This window comes from Diabrotica virgifera, chromosome 5 (genome assembly GCF_917563875.1).
Source record: "Diabrotica virgifera virgifera chromosome 5, PGI_DIABVI_V3a".
Classification (NCBI taxonomy): domain Eukaryota; kingdom Metazoa; phylum Arthropoda; class Insecta; order Coleoptera; family Chrysomelidae; genus Diabrotica; species Diabrotica virgifera.
This window is the reverse complement of record NC_065447.1, coordinates 38,263,394-38,282,987: the sequence shown is the minus strand read 5'-3', so window position 1 is coordinate 38,282,987 and position 19,594 is coordinate 38,263,394. Positions and strand designations below refer to the sequence as shown.

General features: G+C 34.1%; 1 protein-coding gene across 1 annotated transcript; it reads left to right on the top strand.

The window, feature by feature from the left end:
- The first annotated feature begins 2,504 nt into the window (after nt 1–2,504).
- Nucleotides 2,505–18,789, top strand: LOC114339038 (uncharacterized). Its single transcript, XM_028289663.2, has 2 exons — nt 2,505–2,671; nt 18,291–18,789. Exons 1-2 carry the CDS (start codon nt 2,639–2,641, stop codon nt 18,717–18,719), a joined length of 462 nt encoding a protein of 153 aa, XP_028145464.1. The 5' UTR covers nt 2,505–2,638; the 3' UTR covers nt 18,720–18,789.
- The last annotated feature ends 805 nt before the right edge of the window (nt 18,790–19,594 follow it).

Below are 19,594 nucleotides of genomic sequence, written 5' to 3'. Positions count from 1 at the left end.
GACGAAAATATTGATTTTTGCAATTTGGTTTAAAAAAATTGTTAAAAAAAATTGGACCATTTTTCGCGTGGGCGACTTCTTGAACCTTATTCTAGGGTGTCTTGTAGCAAAAAGAAGAAAACTTCTGTTGGAGTGAAAGTAAAGAGAAAGATATACTCCAACAGAAGTAAGAAAAAAAAAGAATGAAACTAGGTAACTAGATAGTTGTGGCTCTTATGAAAATAAAAATGAAGGGGCTTCAGCGTTGAAGCCAAAGTAGGAAAAAATACTACTTTGCAGTGGTACTGAAGAAAGGGGGATTAGAAGGGATAGAAGTGGAAGTGGGAAGAGACAGAGGCAAACTGAATAGAGTTGGCTAGCAAGAGATGCAAGAGAACAACTTGACACTCAAGGATGGATACTGCTCGTTTGCATGCCTGTCGAAGAACAGTAGCTCTAAGTGGATAGTAATGATGACTAAAAGGTGAACTAATAAAATAAGAATAATGTACTGAAGAGGAATGAAGATGAATAATTTCTAAAGACGAACAAGATAAATAAATCTAACAAATCATGGGCGCCATGAAAATGATCTTCGATCATTCTCCCAGGTATCTTATACTGCTGTCAAATATTAAATATCAAACCTGTAATAATGAACATAAAGGAATAATAAAATTCATGATATAAAAAATAAATAAACATTTATTAAAATTACTACTAGATTTTTGACAATTCCTGAGTTACACAAAGTGCATATCCTGTGACTCTAACATGACAAAAGTTATACAAAAGTTATATTTGTGCTAACTACAATAACTAATCTGTTACAAATTACATGTAATCATTACAATTACAATTAATTAATTAATTAATTTTTTAATTTTTTAATGTGTACTTAATAACTGTAAAATTATAATAAAATTATATTAAGTAGTATAACTCACGCCATTTACTTGGTGTCTGTTTCTGTTTTTGTTTTGTTTGTAGTTTTTTACTATTTTTTGTTTTTATTGTATTTTTTATTTTGTATAAGCTTTGTCCACAAATTGTTAAAATTTTTTGACAATAAAGCATACCTTACTTACTTACTTACTTACTTACATGTATAAGTACCTCTTACTTACATATAGGGTACAACTCACATGAGTCCTCTTTACCAAATGGTTATAGTACGCTTGCTACGTACAACTAAATGAAACCGACAAAGATGAAAATAATACAAATAAATAGGCCCAAGCCTCACTAAGGGAAAATACAATAATGAAGTAAGTAAGTTAAGTATACTATGAATGAAATAGAAATGGAGTTGAGATAAATACCGACGATGACCTAAATTATCCGAACAAATGGAATAAAGCGAATAACAATAAAATATTTGGGAAACAAGCAAGTAATATTACAAAATAAATTTACCCGAATTACATAAACCAATATCAAAGCAATAATAAAGTATTAAAAACCTAATTTTCTCTAGGCTTATTCCTGTGCACAAGAAGTTACCGTAGATAAAAAGTTTGGGAACCAAATACAATAATATATAAATATGTCATATTAAAAAAAAACCAGAGGTAAACTAAATCTGGAAAAAAATTAATTAACATAGTGCATTAAACCGAGAGTCTGAAATGTAAAAAAAAAACCAATAGTTACTAAAACACACTAATTGTTCCCAAACGAATCCCAATGATTCCTAAAAAGGTTGCGGTTGCATCCTAGAAAATGATGCACCAGGATGGTGCGACCCCATGACTCCTGTAGGCCCAGGTGCCAAGACGAAAACTGAGCTGGAACGCTCCCATAGCTTGCTCCCAATTAGACATACTCCCATGATGACTTGACTGTGGCTGTAGTGGTTTCCCTAGGTGGTCAAATAAGGTCTACGACTTCATGGTAGGGTTTCTCCCAAATGACGAATGATTCCTGTTTAGACTCCAACAGGAGTTGTCACTCACATGTCTCCTCACTCCAGACAATCCTTGGTGGTAACTTTTTACTTTACTTTAAATTGCTTGGTGTTATAAAATAAGTTGGATGAAATCATCCGCCATTCTATATGGTACCTCTATTCGACACAACAGCCAACAGTCAAGTAAAGAACGAGAGGCGCTTCTCCGCCAAGGTAAACGTCAAACTCTCTCAGAACACGAAATAATTCTCGATAGGTGGCGTACATAGTACGTTCCATCACCGAGGTATGACGTCACCTCAGTAGTCCTATACGAGAAATTAGAGAATTTAAATGAGAGACCGAGAGAAAATAATTATAAAAATAATTAAAGAGCTAATTTTTAGAGCAAATAAGAAAAGAGCACGTAACGTGACCGTTACAGTCTCACGAATGTGATTATGCAAAAAAATCTCATGGGAATATTTTTTCCAACGAGCCCGCCGTTTTCATGTGACTTATAGAACTGTTTAAAGTAGCAACTGGATAATTTAGTTTTTATGCTTTAACAGTTTTATAAGTCGTATGCAATGGTTTAAGGGTATACAATCTTATATTTTGAAACGATTTATAAAAAAATTATCAGTAATTTAAAAGAACAATGCATTAATTATAAAGTTTATCACGCTAGTTTACGCAATAATTTTATTTAAGATGATGTTGGAACGATAGTTGATATTTTATGATTTGATTGGACATTGACCAGTAAATATGAAGATCTTATATTTTATTCTATTTTCTGCGGTAAGTTATTATCTTTTCCTAAGCCTTTAATAGTTAGTTAATTTTTCCTGAACATTTTGAGAATTATTAGCGGTAAAAGGTGACAAAATAGTTATTTTCCTAACAAGTGCAGAAAGTCATACTTTTCCGCACGCGACTGCAGTTTGCGGAGTTCGACGCGAAGCGGGAGTTCGGCAAGCAGTCGAGTGCAGAAAAGAGACTTTCTGCAAGAGTTAGGAACAATATTTTTTCTAAGAGTCTTTAAAAAACTACCAAATCTTAATCAATTAATTTAATTAATATGAAAATACATACACAAATTAATTCTTTGAGAAGGTTGTCAAAACCAAACTTTCAATATAATTAGTTAGCATGACGATGATCTTGGTTTCCATGACGATGATCCAAAAGGACTGTTATTGTGTACCGATTTGACTGTCGAATATTATGTCAAAATAATTTTATTTCATCGAATTGTCGCGTTAATTTCATTAAAACAGGAACACAAAAAAGATATATTTGAAATAAATTAGTAAATAATATCTAAATATTAGTTTATTGCATGTATTATAATTACTTTAAGGCCATATTAACATATCTAAATTAACACGCGTGCGGAAAAGTAAAAACCGCGTGCGGAAAAGTAACACGCGTGTGGAAAAGTGAAACTTTCTAAACTAAAATGCGTGCGCGAAAGTAGACATTTTTGCACGCTCGTAGAAAAACTATTTATGCATAATGCTAGTTATTTTCTCCAATCTATTATGTAAACTAATATTTACGTATGTGTCTTCTTCTTCTTCTTCTTCTTCTTCTTTAAGTGCAATCTTCCGCTATTCGGAATTTAGAGATGGCTGCTCTGAAAGGTACATATGGTGTACATCCGTACGATTCTCTCAGGTTGTGCATTCATAATATTCTACGTCTCCTTATGCTTTTCTTTCCTTGAATAATTAGTTGGTACAAGTTGTACATATCTCTATTTATGTGCAAGAGTTCCGAGATATTCCAATTTTCTTGTTTTGATTGCATTTAAAATTTTCGTTTCTTTATTCATATTTCGCAGAACCTCTTTTAATTTGACGTGTTCTGTCCACGATACTTTCAGAATTTTTATATACACCCAGAACTCGAAGGGTTTTAGTTTTTTCGTAAAGGTGGCATTCTTGGTCCAAGCTTCCATTGCATAGCAAACCTAACTAACACTCTTCTAATTTTGTTGAAATTTACTCTAGCCTTTTCTATTCTGATTTTGATTTCCCCGAAGTAATCATTTGTGGAGTTAATAATTATTCCAACATAGGCATATTTGCCAACTCGTTCGATATTGAATCCGTTTATTAGAAGATTCGCGGGATTTCTTTGAGTTTTCAATATTCTTATAAATTTTGTCTTCTTGGAAAAACAAATATGTCCATCTGTAACTCTGAACGAAAAACAACTCCCACTAACCGATAGAGTTAAGTACCTTGGAATCCACCTTGATAGGAGCTTAACTTGGCAAAAGCACATTTTCACAAAAAGAAAACAACTAGGAATCAAGTTTCGAAAAATGTACTGCATCATCGGTCGCAAATCCCAACTATCTCTTAAAAACAACTGCTGATATATAAAGCTATATTAAAACCAGTGTGAACGTATGTTATCCAACTTTGTGGCACAACCAGTCAAAGAAACCTAGAACAAAGTCCTTAGAACAATGTTGAATGCTTTTTGGTACGTGCCAAACTATGTGATAGAGCAAGACCTCAATGTGGCATCCATAAAAACAGTAATAACAGAATATTACAAAAAATATTCCAAGAGACTAGCATCTCATCCAAACGAGTTAGCCAATAACCTCATTGATGAACATAATGACCTACGACGGTTGAAGAGATTCAAAAAGTGGACCTAGCAAGAAGATTCGAATAATTTCTGATACTTAAACTTATTTTAACTTGTTTTAATTTAATTTTTATAAAGAGGGTGATCACTGGATCTCCCTCTATAGGTCAAATTTTAAATTTCTGTCAAATAATTTACCCATTGGTCTTAGTTAAGAACAGATTGTAAATATTACAAGATTTTCAAAAAAATCTTAACAGCTCTAGGTTGATGCAAATCTTTCCAGCCACATACAGCAATTGTTGCTGGTTCTTGCAATGCGATGTGCAATGTGCAATACCATAGCTTGTTAGTAATGCTTTTTCACTTGTAGTGGTTGATAAGCAAAAAAATTATTGTTGATTCTGAAGAGACCCTGGCTTTTTTTCAAATAATTCTACAGTTTCACTTTTTTGTCTGGTATTATGCTATTTCACATAATGTTCAGAAAAAAGTCGCAACATTTTGAGCATCCCGTTTGGGGGGGAGAGGGGAGAGAAATCGGTAAATTCGTAGTTTTTTTACGTTTTTCGTCAATATTTCTAAAACTATGCAGTTTAGCATGAACAACCTTCCATACAAAAGTATTCCACATAAAATTTGAAATAGAAATAAAAAAGGCCCTATGCATAATCCTTCTAAAATGAACGGTTCCAAAGTTACGGAGATATTATATTATAATTGGTCCAAAAAAGGCCTAACCTAGATATCCAAAGTAAAAGTTTTCCTCCAACACAAAATTGTTCTATATGGTCCCACATATTGTTCAGTAAAAAGTTACACCAATTTGAGCGTCCGGTTTGGAGGGGGGGGGGGAGACGTTGGTAAATTAGTAGTTGTGTTATGTTTTTCGTCAATATTTCTAAAACTATGCTTTAGCGTAAATTATGTTCTATACTCAAATTTTCTACATAAAATTTAAAACAAAAGAAGGTCCAATACATAATTGTTATAAAATCAACGGTTCCAGAGTTACGGAGGGTGAAAAGTGGAGGTTTTCGATATTTTTTATATTTTTGGGCAATTTTTAATATTATTACTGATGAAAGAAATTTTTTTGTAAATAAAATTTGCTATTTCAGTGGCCGATGGTATGTTCACCACCTAAAATGATCATCAATTGTCCAAATAATATAAAAAGTATCGAAAACCTCCACTTTTCACCTTCCGTAACTCTGGAACCGTTGATTTTATAACAATTATGTATACAACCTTTTTTGTTTTAAATTTTATGTAGAAAATTTTTGTATAGAACATTGTTTACGCTAAAGCATAATTTTAGAACTATTGACGAAAAACTTAAAAAAACTACTAATTTACCGACTTCTCTCCCATCTCCCTCCCCAAACCGGACGCTCAAAATGATGTAACTTTTTACTGAACAATATGTGGACCATATAGAACAATTTGGTGTTGGAGGAAAACTTTTATTTTGGATGTCTGGGTTAGGCGTTTTTTTGGACCAATTACACTATACTACCTCCGTAACTTTGGAACTGTTCATTTTAGAAGAATGTAGAACATTTTTGTATAGAAGGTGGTTCATGCTAAACCGCATAGTTTTAGAAATATTGACGAAAAACCTAAAAAACTACGAATTTACCGATTTCTCACCCCTCTCCCCACCCCCCAAACCCGACGCTCAAAATGGTGTGACTTTTTTCTGAACATTATGTGGACCATATAGAACAATTTGGTGTTGGAGGATAACTTTCGCTTTGGATGTCTGGGTTATGCCATTATTTGGATCACTTTTATCATACTATATTATATAACTCATTAGTATCCGCGTAATTTTTTTCTTAATTCACTGCACAACTATTTAACTTTATTTGGACAAAAGACAACAAATTTTATTATCGGAATTCCTATGCTTTATTAACTGCATCATATAAATCTTGATACTTATGTTGTTTTGATTTCAACGCCATTTCTTTCATAAGTATAAATACTATGTACTAACTAAATAGAATGGAATATTTTATTTCTATTCATTTTTTTGAGAATTGTTTTACACAGAATATTCAGTAAATAAATGGACAACAGCTTAATATTTATTGATGCCAGACGTTTTTCTTTATAGAACCGTTTGTTTAAACTCAAGGAACAATATTTATTGTTTGGTATTCGGTACAAAAGTTCTATATGGTGTAGCACTTAGAAATAAGGGGGAAGATAAAAGCTTGGAAAATTTAGATACTGCTTAAATACAAAAGGGTCGAGAAAACTAGGGGATATTTCTAAAAACTACTTTGCTACGGCGGCTCGTGTTTTGGTTGGAGAGCTAAGGTTGTGAGTTCGTTAAGAAGAAGTTAGGGATTAGGGAATATTTACTACTATCAAAAATTTAAACAAGGGTACTTACAGATATCCTGGGGTGTTAAATATAAATCCTGGCTATATTTTGTTAGGGCGCCTTACCAGGAGTTTTACTTTCTATGATCATCCAACATCTTAAAATTTGACTCTAAAAAGCTTTTAAAGTTTGTGGTTAAAATTTTGCCAATAGGTTAGCGGTAAATAAACAGGACAAAATACACAGTTATGGCATTTATTGAAAAATTATTCCTTGAGATAACAAAACTTTCAGATTACATAAAAAATTACCTGTAAAAAAATACATCTACTTTTCTGAACATAGGTTATGGTGCACCAAAAGATAAACAATAATATTATTGCATTGAGGATTTGATATCTGACTTAATTATGACTTGTATAACTGACTGACTGACCTAATTATGACATATATTATAGCATTTGCATTAAAACAAAAATTTATATTCATTCAGGGAACAATGTTTACATTAAAGAATTACTGACTACTCCTCGTAGTACTTAATTATTGAAAATAACAACAACTATGTCACCTGTCAAATATCATTCCGTAAATCTTTTATTTTTAACTATTTCAAAAGGTTTCAAAAAGGATTTTAACATTAACTTACAATTATGTCTTTACAATAATATTTTAATGATGGAAGCAAAATTATTTTTTGTTCTGTTCAACAATTTACTTTTTCATTTTTGTATTTTAAGTTCCAAAAAGATTTATTTTTTTATGTTGAAAGAAATTAACGTTATTAGTTTGAGAATTTTATAATTATTAAAAGTCACTATACCTTAAAATTCAAAACTTCACCATTGTGAAACTTGACATGACACTTGACAGCACGTACGTAGTTCATACGTCACTCGAAGGGGAAAATGTCAATGGAAAATTACTGATTGCACCATATACCATTATACCATGAAAATACCATAAAACAAAAGAAATTTGCTTATTTACCTCGGGAAATAGGTTTTCTAATCCAGGAGACGGGAGGCTTGGGTTTAATTCATCACTACGATATTAGTACTATGCCGGCTTTCATAAATACATACGCAGTATTTTTACAAAGCGTATATTACACTTTTACCATCAAAAAAGGAACTGCTACACCATCAAACTGATGGTACACCTACTTAACAACAACACAGAAGAACTTTGATAGATCCCATTTACTTGGAAATTCTTTTTGCGTCACAAAAAAGCCGGTTACTGACTATCGATGTTTACTGATTCACTACCATTGTAAGAATGCCTGCTTTCTTCTCCGTCTCCTGCCAAAATTCCTTGATCCTGTCACTACGCAATTTCCGGCTTCCGTTCTTCAGAGCCAATTACGAGCTTCGATCTTTGTACCAAATTCAAACAAACCAATCAAATTGATTTTCAACATTTCTTCTAGAAAGTTCATCTACGCATTAGAACTGTACTTTTGTCAGCACTTCTTACAAATTCTGTTTTTGCGTCTCAAATAAACAGGAATCTTGTAACACATTGAAATGTGCGCAATACTTCGTAGATGTATACAGGTGCGGTTTTAGAAAATTCCTTGCAATCTGAATTTAAGTAAAAAACTGAATAAAAAAATTTGGACTTCTTAGAGAGGGATTGTAAAATCTATACAAATCTAAAGATCATATTTTCACTGGTTTTTTAAACGCTACACAGCCTCCTCCGAAAAGAGAAAGCTCGGATAGCTATCCAGTTTTCGATAAACCAAACAAAAATCAACCATGACTCCTTGAGTGAGGCTAAACAATCACATCAAAATTTTTTTAGATGATGGCTAGTGGGGATTAAATTAAACAAACAAACGTTAGGGATTGGGCTAGCGTACCATCGATCGCCAGACTCTTTAAAGTCGAGTAGACTGAAATGTGTAATGACTCTAAAATGAACTGTAGGTGACAAGAGTTTCTGTGCCTTGGGGAAGAAGCTAACATTGTGCCCTGTGTGGACCTCGCTGACATCCACAACAGTAACACAAGTGAAATATCAGGGCAGGCACAGCCTTGTCACCTCGTTGCCTAACCGCGAGCGGTTTTCGAGAACTAAAAAAATCATTTGAGCTCTAGGCTCAGCAGATAGGCATCTGCCTAAACTCCACTAAACGCCTAGCGAGTTTCAGGGAATTTTGTTGGCAACGGTTCAGCAAAAATGAGGATTTAGAATCTCCATTCTAAATACCTCAATGAGACAACGTAATCTTAACATTTGTCTCAAGTCGAGATCGGTAACTTTATGTTAAACGTCTCACAGGGAATATACTCACTTCAACAACTAGACTAAAATAAAAGAAGACTAACAAAGGGGGATACAACAACAACAAGGGCCAAATCACAACAAATTCATACAAGGGGGTATACGACAACAACAGGGACCAAAAGACGACATACCAAAATCAAAGAGAATATCAACTTCTTATCAAGACTAAGGGAACTGAAGAACAATACAGGGGGAACAGGGAATAGGGGATCAGGACTAAGGGGATGACATATTATCTTCATCACATACAAAACGTTTTAAGTCTTTAACATGCCATTTACCAAGATCAGAACCATTTAAATCAGATAGACGATACACCACTGGTGACAACTTTTCACGGACTGTAGCTTCAATGTACCTCGGTGCTAGTTTAGACATAAACTTGTTAGCAGCATTAGACAGGACTTTATTCATTTTCCATACTCTATCTCCTACTTGGAATTGGACTTCTCTTCTTCGTAAGTTGTAACTTCTAGCGTTACGTTCATATCCTTTTCGAAGATTAGCCCTGACCTTTTCGAAGACTTGACTTAATCCTTTTACTTCTGAAGCATACATATCACGGTTACCAGGAATAATTTCTAGATCTTGCTTCCGTTGATCGTTTTGATCAACACCATAGTAGTTTCCACTCAGGGGAACATGACGGCCATAATTAAGGAAAGCTGGGGTGTATCCAGTTACTTCGTGCTTTGCGGTATTAATAGCTTGTCTGATCTTTGCTAAATTCTTGTCCCAGTCTACGTGGTCTTTTATATACATACGGATTGCTGTTCCAATGGTTTTATTATTTCTCTCCACAAAATTACATTGTGGTGCATACACGGGGCTAAACCATACTTTCTGAACATTATACCTACTACAGAGATTAATTAGAAGAGGGTTGTTCAGATTTGAGGCATTATCACAAATAACATACTGGGGAACACCAAACATCAGGAAGACATTATCTTCCAAAAATTCAGTAATACTCTTAGCCGTAGCCTTCCTCAAAGGATGGACTAAGGTATGTTTACTAAACCAATCAGCAACCACTAATAACCATGTATAACCTTTTTTAGAACGAACAAAGGGACCTATCAGATCAATGGCAACTATTTGCCAGGGGAATTGGGCTTCTCTCTGCTTACCCATTTTACCTAAAGGAGCATGATTTGGTGTTTTCTGAGCACCACAAACTTTACATGATCTGACAAACTTAAGCACATCACAACGCATTTTGGGCCAATAGTACCTTTCTTGAATACGGGACAAAGTTTTATAGAATCCAAAGTGAGCACACGTAGGTGGCTCATGACAAGATTGCATTACTTCTAATCTTTGGGGTTTGGGAACTAAAATTTTCCATTCAATATCATTAGTCTTGAAAGAATTGGGGGATGGGGCATACTTGTAAATGAAATCATTTTCCACTTTCCATTGTGGAAAATCACCAGGGGAACGGAGTATCTTTGATCTTAAATCATCGAACCAAGGGTCTATTCTGTCAAGATCTATTTCTAGATAATCAACTTTTTGGGCATCTTTGGGTGTATCATTGGTATGAGCTCGAGATAAAGCATCAGGGACTAAATGGGATGTTCCTTTTCTATGAATCAAATCGAAGGTATGTTGTCTTAGGCACATAGCCCACCTGGCTAATTTGCCTGTAGGATTGGACAGTTTATTCAACCAGAGAAGTGAATGGTGGTCAGTAATGACCGAAAACTTAACTCCTTCAATATAACCTCGAAATTTCTCGATAGCGAAGATCACTGCGAGACATTCTCGCTCTGTAACTGAATAATTTCTTTCAGCTCGGGAAAGGGACCTACTTGCATAAGCTATAACTTTTTCTTCACCATCAATAGTTTGAGTCAAGACACCACCAAGACCAGTGTCAGATGCATCACATTGCACAACAAAGGGAAGTTCGAAATTGGGTTGGGCTAAGATAGGGGCAGAAATTAGGAGTTCTTTAATTTTCAAAAAAGCTTTTTCAGCTTCACTAGTCCAAACTACTGGTTGTTTTTTCTTTCTATGACCTTTAAGGAGGTCATTAATAGGGGAGGCTAAACTGGAAAAATCTCTAATGAAACGACGATACCAGGAACACATACCTATAAATCTTTTAATTTCAGTAGAATTAGATGGCCTGGGATAATTAACCATAGCTAAGATTTTTTCAGGATCTGCTTTAAGGGAATTGTTACCAACTACATAACCAAGATACTTCAATTCAGATTTAAAAAAATCACATTTATCGATGTTAATGGTCAAGTTTGCTTCTTTCAGTTTATCTCTTATAATTTTCAACAATCGGATATGTTCTTCAAAAGATGGGGTACACACTATGATGTCATCTAAATAACAGAATATATAGGGTTCAAATTCAGGGCCAAAGATAGCATCAACTAATCTTTGTTGAATCTGTGCACTATTACACAAACCAAAGGGAACAGAAGTGAATTGAAAGGAACCTCTACCAGAAACATTAAAGGCTGTCTTTTTCCTAGAGTCAGGATGCAGCGGGATTTGCCAAAAGGCTTTTCTTAAATCAATGGAGCTAATGCATTTAGCTCCTCTAAGCAACGAAAGAATTCTGTCTATTTGGGGTAAAGGATAAGTATCATGAACAGTGACTTCATTCAATGAACGACCATCAAAACAAAACCTATATTCACCCGACTTTTTCTTTACTAATAATACAGGACTTGACCATGGGGATTGGGCTGGTTCGATTACTCCTAATCGTAACATATCGTCTAACTCTTCATGTAGTATTTTATTCATGTATGGGGATAAAGGATATTGTCTTTTCTTAAATGGTTTTGCATCACCAGTGTCAATAACCATTTCAATTTTATTGGTTCTTCCAATGTACTTGGAACTAGAAATTTCCTCAAAAGAAGCGACTGTGGAATCTACTAAATTTTTTTCAGTGGGAGAAAATGAGTCTACAGAATACAAAGTTTCTGTTTTCTCTTCCTTTTGGGAAGAATGCCATGTTCCATCTCTAAAATTCAAGAACACTGAAAATTTATGCATAAAGTTACTTCCCAAAATAAAACTATGGGGAACGGAGGGTACGACAAGAAATTTCACTACTTGGGAAACACCATCAGCCTCAATTGGAAGATCAATAGTACCAACAACTGATTTTTGAGAACCATCTGCTAAGCAGACGTGTTTACAGGGGGTAGAATTATATTTAATTCCTTGGGAATCCAAAAATTTAACTCCAGCGGCACCTACTACGGATGTGGTGCAACCACTGTCTAAGAGGGCGACAAAGTTTTTAGAAAAGATAGAAATACTAACATGAGGACGACTGTCACAACCTTTCTTTTCAAAAAGAGGGTTAAGTATGTTTTGGGGGAATTTGTCGGGCTTAACTCTATATTGAGTGCAACTGCCGACTGGCTGCACACTACCTAGTTTTTTTGACACATACAGGAGGACGTTCTCACTCCTTTATTACCACAACGAGAACAAGACATTTCTCTGTTTGTACAATTGCGAGAAATGTGGTTGGGCTTACCACAAGTAAAACAAAAAATAATTTTTCTAGGGTTGTCATGTGTTTGGTAGGGTTGTGGAGGGGGTTGCATTGAATGAGGTTGATAAGAAGAAGACTGATTTCCATACGGTCGATAGGGAGGGGATTGCATCAACGGAGGTGGATAAGAAGACTGATTTCTGTGGGGTGGATAAGAAGAAGAAGACTGATGTCTTTCTGGTGGATAAGAAGAAGAAGACTGATGTCTTTCATCAGTATCTACTGGAGGATTGGGTCTCTCATTTGTCTGCGTAGACTTGGATTTCTTAAAGGGACGATCTTGCTTTTCTCGTTTGTCTCCTTTGGGGTTATCAGGCTTGTCTTGTTTATCAAGTACCTGAAGCTTCTCTTGGGGTTTTTCTGAATCCTCTAATGAAATACCAGCAAGACCTTTTGTAGTTTGAAGCACGGGCAAAACATTTTGCTCCAAACGTTTAACAGTTATGACTAACATTTCGACAGTGGGAAAATCTTGAAGGGCTACGAGTGGAATATAATCCACCAAAATATTTTTTCTTAAAATCTTTACTCGTTGGGCTTCAGACGGGTACTCTTCTAAACGTTTAAAGAGATTCTCCATGATTGCGGAATAAATAGTGATTGACTCAGACTTTTTTTGTTTTCGACCTTTAATTTCATCAAGGAGATTATCATTATAATCTGGGGGTAGGAAAGCAGTTTTGAGAAGGGTTACCAACTCATTCCAACTGTTAACTGTATTTCCAACACTCCTATACCAAATAGCAGCGTTTCCGTCGAATAACTCAAAAGCTGATCTAAACAGGACATCATCAGAAATATTTCTGGATCTAGCAGAATCTCTTACTTTTTCTAAAAATGTGGGAAGGGCTTTACTCTCACCATTAAATTTGATATTTAAATCAGAAACTCTAACAGGAGTTGAAATTTGTATAATAGGGGCTGAAACTGAACTAATAGGGGCAACGGGGACTGAAGTTGTACCACTAGTCGATGGGACGGACACATTGTCAGATGTCTCTTCCTTTTCTAAGACATCTCCAGTCAACATCAATAAATCCATCTTATAGTTGTCAATAACTTCTTTTATAGCTTCTTCTACATTATCAGAGAAATTTTCCAATCTGAAATCCAGATGACTGGACCTTGTTTTGAAACGAGCAAAGTCAGCCTTTGATGACTGTGCACTCATTGCCCGCGCAATACTTTGCAAATCTGCTAATATTGACTGGATTGTAGGCAACTCTTGATCAGGATCGACTACATTTTTAGTCAAATCAATGGAAGATGAGATGGTCTCTTTACTTAACTGACCTCTCAACAACTTACGTTTTTCTTCAACAGTCTTATTTTGGACATTAAAACCTCTTATGAAAAGTTCATAAGATAACTCATCGGTTTTCAGATCATTAACTTGGGTAGACTTCATTTTTAAAACTGGGGTGAAAACAACACACAGGGGAAAGACCAATGGGAATAGTAGAAAGTATGACTTTCGGACAAAAAACCGTTTCTATTTATCAAACGAACACAAACCTCACTTGCACTCTCACGCAGCCAGATCCTAACCTCACTGACTTTGTTGCAACTTCTGCTCTTGGTCTGCAATCACTCAATAAACAAAAGAGGGGTCAATAAACTATTCGTCAAAAAATTCACACTCCACCACTGACACGGACTAACAGGGAATAACACAAGGGTACACAAAACAAACAGGAAACAACAGACTCAAATATTTTCAGACAAAACAGGGATAGACAAACACAAACAATATTGAAACTTGCTTCTCGAATGAGCTTACACGGGATAACACCAACAACGGTTCTTGTTCCGATAACTATTGGGAGTGTTCCTAGACAACTAAGCACACTTCCTTTATCACGAGTATTACACTTGTGATCTATTCTGGTACAAGAAGGGAAAGACAAATAGTAATTGGACTGACTAACTACTTTACTTCACGGATACACTCAAACTACTTCACAGGCAGACTCCAACTAACCTTTGGTATCTTTATGACACTGACAAAGCTAGATTAGTTGAGAAAAAAAATAATGGGACAACTAGACAACATTGGGAGTAAAAGCTCAAACGGAAACTACACAGACTATACACATATACTCAAATGACGAACAAAAAAAATCACAAAAACAAGTTATTCTGTAAAAAATTGTTAATCAATTATGAATAAATGCACAAATACAACTAAAATGTTATACTTTATCAATAGTTTCAATATTGGAATGTTCAACGTTACTTATATAGACTACTTGTCTATACAATCAATACTTTTTTTAAAAAAAATTTAAATATTGCTTTCACCATGGGTACTGTATTAACATCTACTATAAGTACATACATAAAAACAATGTTAATACACTACAATGAGTACATATTTACACATCCTATTGAAAATTCTATACCACTTCGTAACGTTAAAAAAATGTAGGGGCTCTTGGGCTAAACTATGTTGCGATACTGGTTGTGATAGTAGAATCGGTCTCAAATCTGGGGCAAGGAGAGGAAATTAAGTTGAAAAACAGTTGGGACTAACTAAAAAAATGTAAACTGCTTGGGAACAACTTAACGATATGACTGGGGGGTGAAAAGAGACTGGCCTCACGTCTGAGGGTGCTATTTTGTAGCGCACAACTGGACACTGAAAGAGGCAGAAAAATGAATCGGCCCCACGTTCTAGGGCGACATTTTGTAACACTTAGAAATAAGGGGGAAGATAAAAGCTTGGAAAATTTAGATACTGCTTAAATACAAAAGGGTCGAGAAAACTAGGGGATATTTCTAAAAACTACTTTGCTACGGCGGCTCGTGTTTTGGTTGGAGAGCTAAGGTTGTGAGTTCGTTAAGAAGAAGTTAGGGATTAGGGAATATTTACTACTATCAAAAATTTAAACAAGGGTACTTACAGATATCCTGGGGTGTTAAATATAAATCCTGGCTATATTTTGTTAGGGCGCCTTACCAGGAGTTTTACTTTCTATGATCATCCAACATCTTAAAATTTGACTCTAAAAAGCTTTTAAAGTTTGTGGTTAAAATTTTGCCAATAGGTTAGCGGTAAATAAACAGGACAAAATACACAGTTATGGCATTTATTGAAAAATTATTCCTTGAGATAACAAAACTTTCAGATTACATAAAAAATTACTTGATATCTGACTTAATTATGACTTGTATAACTGACTGACTGACCTAATTATGACATATATTATAGCATTTGCATTAAAACAAAAATTTATATTCATTCAGGGAACAATGTTTACATTAAAGAATTACTGACTACTCCTCGTAGTACTTAATTATTGAAAATAACAACAACTATGTCACCTGTCAAATATCATTCCGTAAATCTTTTATTTTTAACTATTTCAAAAGGTTTCAAAAAGGATTTTAACATTAACTTACAATTATGTCTTTACAATAATATTTTAATGATGGAAGCAAAATTATTTTTTGTTCTGTTCAACAATTTACTTTTTCATTTTTGTATTTTAAGTTCCAAAAAGATTTATTTTTTTATGTTGAAAGAAATTAACGTTATTAGTTTGAGAATTTTATAATTATTAAAAGTCACTATACCTTAAAATTCAAAACTTCACCATTGTGAAACTTGACATGACACTTGACAGCACGTACGTAGTTCATACGTCACTCGAAGGGGAAAATGTCAATGGAAAATTACTGATTGCACCATATACCATTATACCATGAAAATACCATAAAACAAAAGAAATTTGCTTATTTACCTCGGGAAATAGGTTTTCTAATCCAGGAGACGGGAGGCTTGGGTTTAATTCATCACTACGATATTAGTACTATGCCGGCTTTCATAAATACATACGCAGTATTTTTACAAAGCGTATATTACACTTTTACCATCAAAAAAGGAACTGCTACACCATCAAACTGATGGTACACCTACTTAACAACAACACAGAAGAACTTTGATAGATCCCATTTACTTGGAAATTCTTTTTGCGTCACAAAAAAGCCGGTTACTGACTATCGATGTTTACTGATTCACTACCATTGTAAGAATGCCTGCTTTCTTCTCCGTCTCCTGCCAAAATTCCTTGATCCTGTCACTACGCAATTTCCGGCTTCCGTTCTTCAGAGCCAATTACGAGCTTCGATCTTTGTACCAAATTCAAACAAACCAATCAAATTGATTTTCAACATTTCTTCTAGAAAGTTCATCTACGCATTAGAACTGTACTTTTGTCAGCACTTCTTACAAATTCTGTTTTTGCGTCTCAAATAAACAGGAATCTTGTAACACATTAAAATGTGCGCAATACTTCGTAGATGTATACAGGTGCGGTTTTAGAAAATTCCTTGCAATCTGAATTTAAGTAAAAAACTGAATAAAAAAATTTGGACTTCTTAGAGAGGGATTGTAAAATCTATACAAATCTAAAGATCATATTTTCACTGGTTTTTTAAACGCTACAATGGTAACATTATAACTGTGACGGATAAAAAGGAAATATGAAACGCAATGAAAAGTATGCGATAAAAGTAATACAAATTCTTTTCGTATAATTATATTCGTAAACCTTTTTAAATTAAATTAAATTTAAATATACCAAACAATACCACAAATAATAAAAATATACGACGTACACCGACGAAATAGTCCCCCTCCCCCTTTTTCCAGTTTATGGATGTTCCCTTAGTACTAGATACATATATTTATCTATTAATACTTCAAAATTGATTAATTGAAAATGTGCCAATTTTATTGAACTTATACAGTGCGCTGGAATAAGTTTTATTTATTTATATGAACTTATTTATTTTTAGCACATAAGCAAAACGTTCGGACAGGTCGATTTTTAAAATGATCATAGTATAATAATATTATAGCATCAATGTTTCGAACTTTACTTGATTATTCTTCAGGTGACAGTCATAACTTTGATTTTTTTAAATAGGAAAGTACATCATGTGACACCTCATTTAAAAACTTTTGAAATACTGATTACAAAAATGTATAATAAAATATTTAAAATTAAAAATCATACTAAATTTTCTCTTCGTTCTCATCTCTGTAACTTATTAAAGTAAACGTGCGAAACTGCCCATGCCGAGTCCGCCGAGGTGACCGAGTAGTGCGCGGGTACAGTCCGCCGATCGTAGCGTTCCGAGCCGATTGCTCTATGCTGATTCAGTGCGCTGCCTGCTTAAAAAAATCGCTGAACGCGGTAAAAATATGTCACACGCAATATTCCACTACCAAAAAGAGCTGATATAAATTTAATATTACGTGGCCCAAACCTATATTTTCATTTTGATGGAAAATAAAAATATAAGTTTTTCCATATTATTTACTAAATTTGAAGTAAAACTCGCCACAAAAGAGTACCTTTGATAAAGCCTGCAGTTTAAGTGTTTTAATTCAAATTTAACAAATAGTGTGGAAAAATCTTTCAAAATAAAACTATATTTTTATTTGCCATTAAAATTCAGATACATTTTTGCTCCACATAATATTCACATCAGCCCTTTTGTAGCTGGACTATTGTGGGAACCCTTCATTTTTACCACATTTAGCGGTTTTTTATTCTTGTTTCAAGTAGTACTGCAGGAATTATTTTGTCAACAAAATACTTAGTAATATTTATGTTAAAATCTAAATATTTTTCTAGGTGGCTTTAGAGATAACTGAAGCTTCTTCTTTTGTGCTTTATAAACCACTCAATACTCTAATTAAACCTATAGAATATGCAAAACTGAAGACACATCATACACTAAACCACATTCATAAAAACACTTTACAAAATATACTCTTGAAAAACTTGTTGGATGACAAATTGGACAATAGTAGTATGACCGTAGAAGATGAGGATAGTAATATGACCGTAGAAGATCAAGATAGTAATAAAACCGTAGAAGATGATAAAGATAGTGATGTAACCATAGAAGATGAAGATAGTAATGAAACAGTAGAAAATAAAGATAAAAAAGTAGAACTTACCGACAGATTGCTGGAAAAGTTGGCGAAACATGTCAAAAAGCTAAGTAATGCTACAGTTCCAAAACAAAATGCGAAAGACGAAAGCAGTAAATTAACCTAAGGATCGTACAGAAAATATATAATTTAAAGATTCTTGCATTGTACTACTGTAATAAATTTTAAATATAAAATGATTTTTTATTTTCCTACCTATAGTCTAGGGACCAACTAGTAGTTCACCTTTTTAAATCTAATGGGTCCACTCAAGTTTTTTATGTATTTTTTAACTTTTTCGAACTTTTTCATTTTCATCTTGTCCACATGGTACACCATGTCCTTTTATAACGTTGGTTACCATCATAAATATCTTAATTTTACTCACTGCCACCCTAAATAGCATGCTTGTATCAACCCCATACCAATCTCGCAAGTTCTACAACTTCGTCCTGGACAGCGTTTGCTTGCTATTTTCCCTTGCATAATATTTGGTAGGAACCTATATTTACAACCTCTCATTACATGTCCGAAATACTCCAGCATTCTCTTCTGGATGCTTTTTATAATCTCAGCAGTCTTGCTGAGACATTCTAGTATTGTGGAGTTTCAAATCTTCTCTGCCCATATTTCGACACACTATCTCAACGGCACATTTACAACTACACTATCAAGTAGTGTATGGAGATCTTCTTAAGTAGAAGCTAGGAGTAGCCGTGTCGTCCGCATATCGCAAATTATTGATGACTTTACCGTTCAAAATTATTCCTTTATGTTTTTCAAAAAGTGGCTTTCTGAAAATTTTTTCGGACAAAATGTTCAAAAGCAGGGGCGACAAGAGGCAATAATTTTGCAATCTTATTTTTTTTTTAAAGTTAAAATTTTTTAAAAACTTTCTGAACAAAAAGTAGACCATTTAAAAGTTTTCTATTTTTTTTACATATAAACAGGCACTTTACCTATCTAATACACCTTGCACCATTAAAATCGGATTATTTAAGC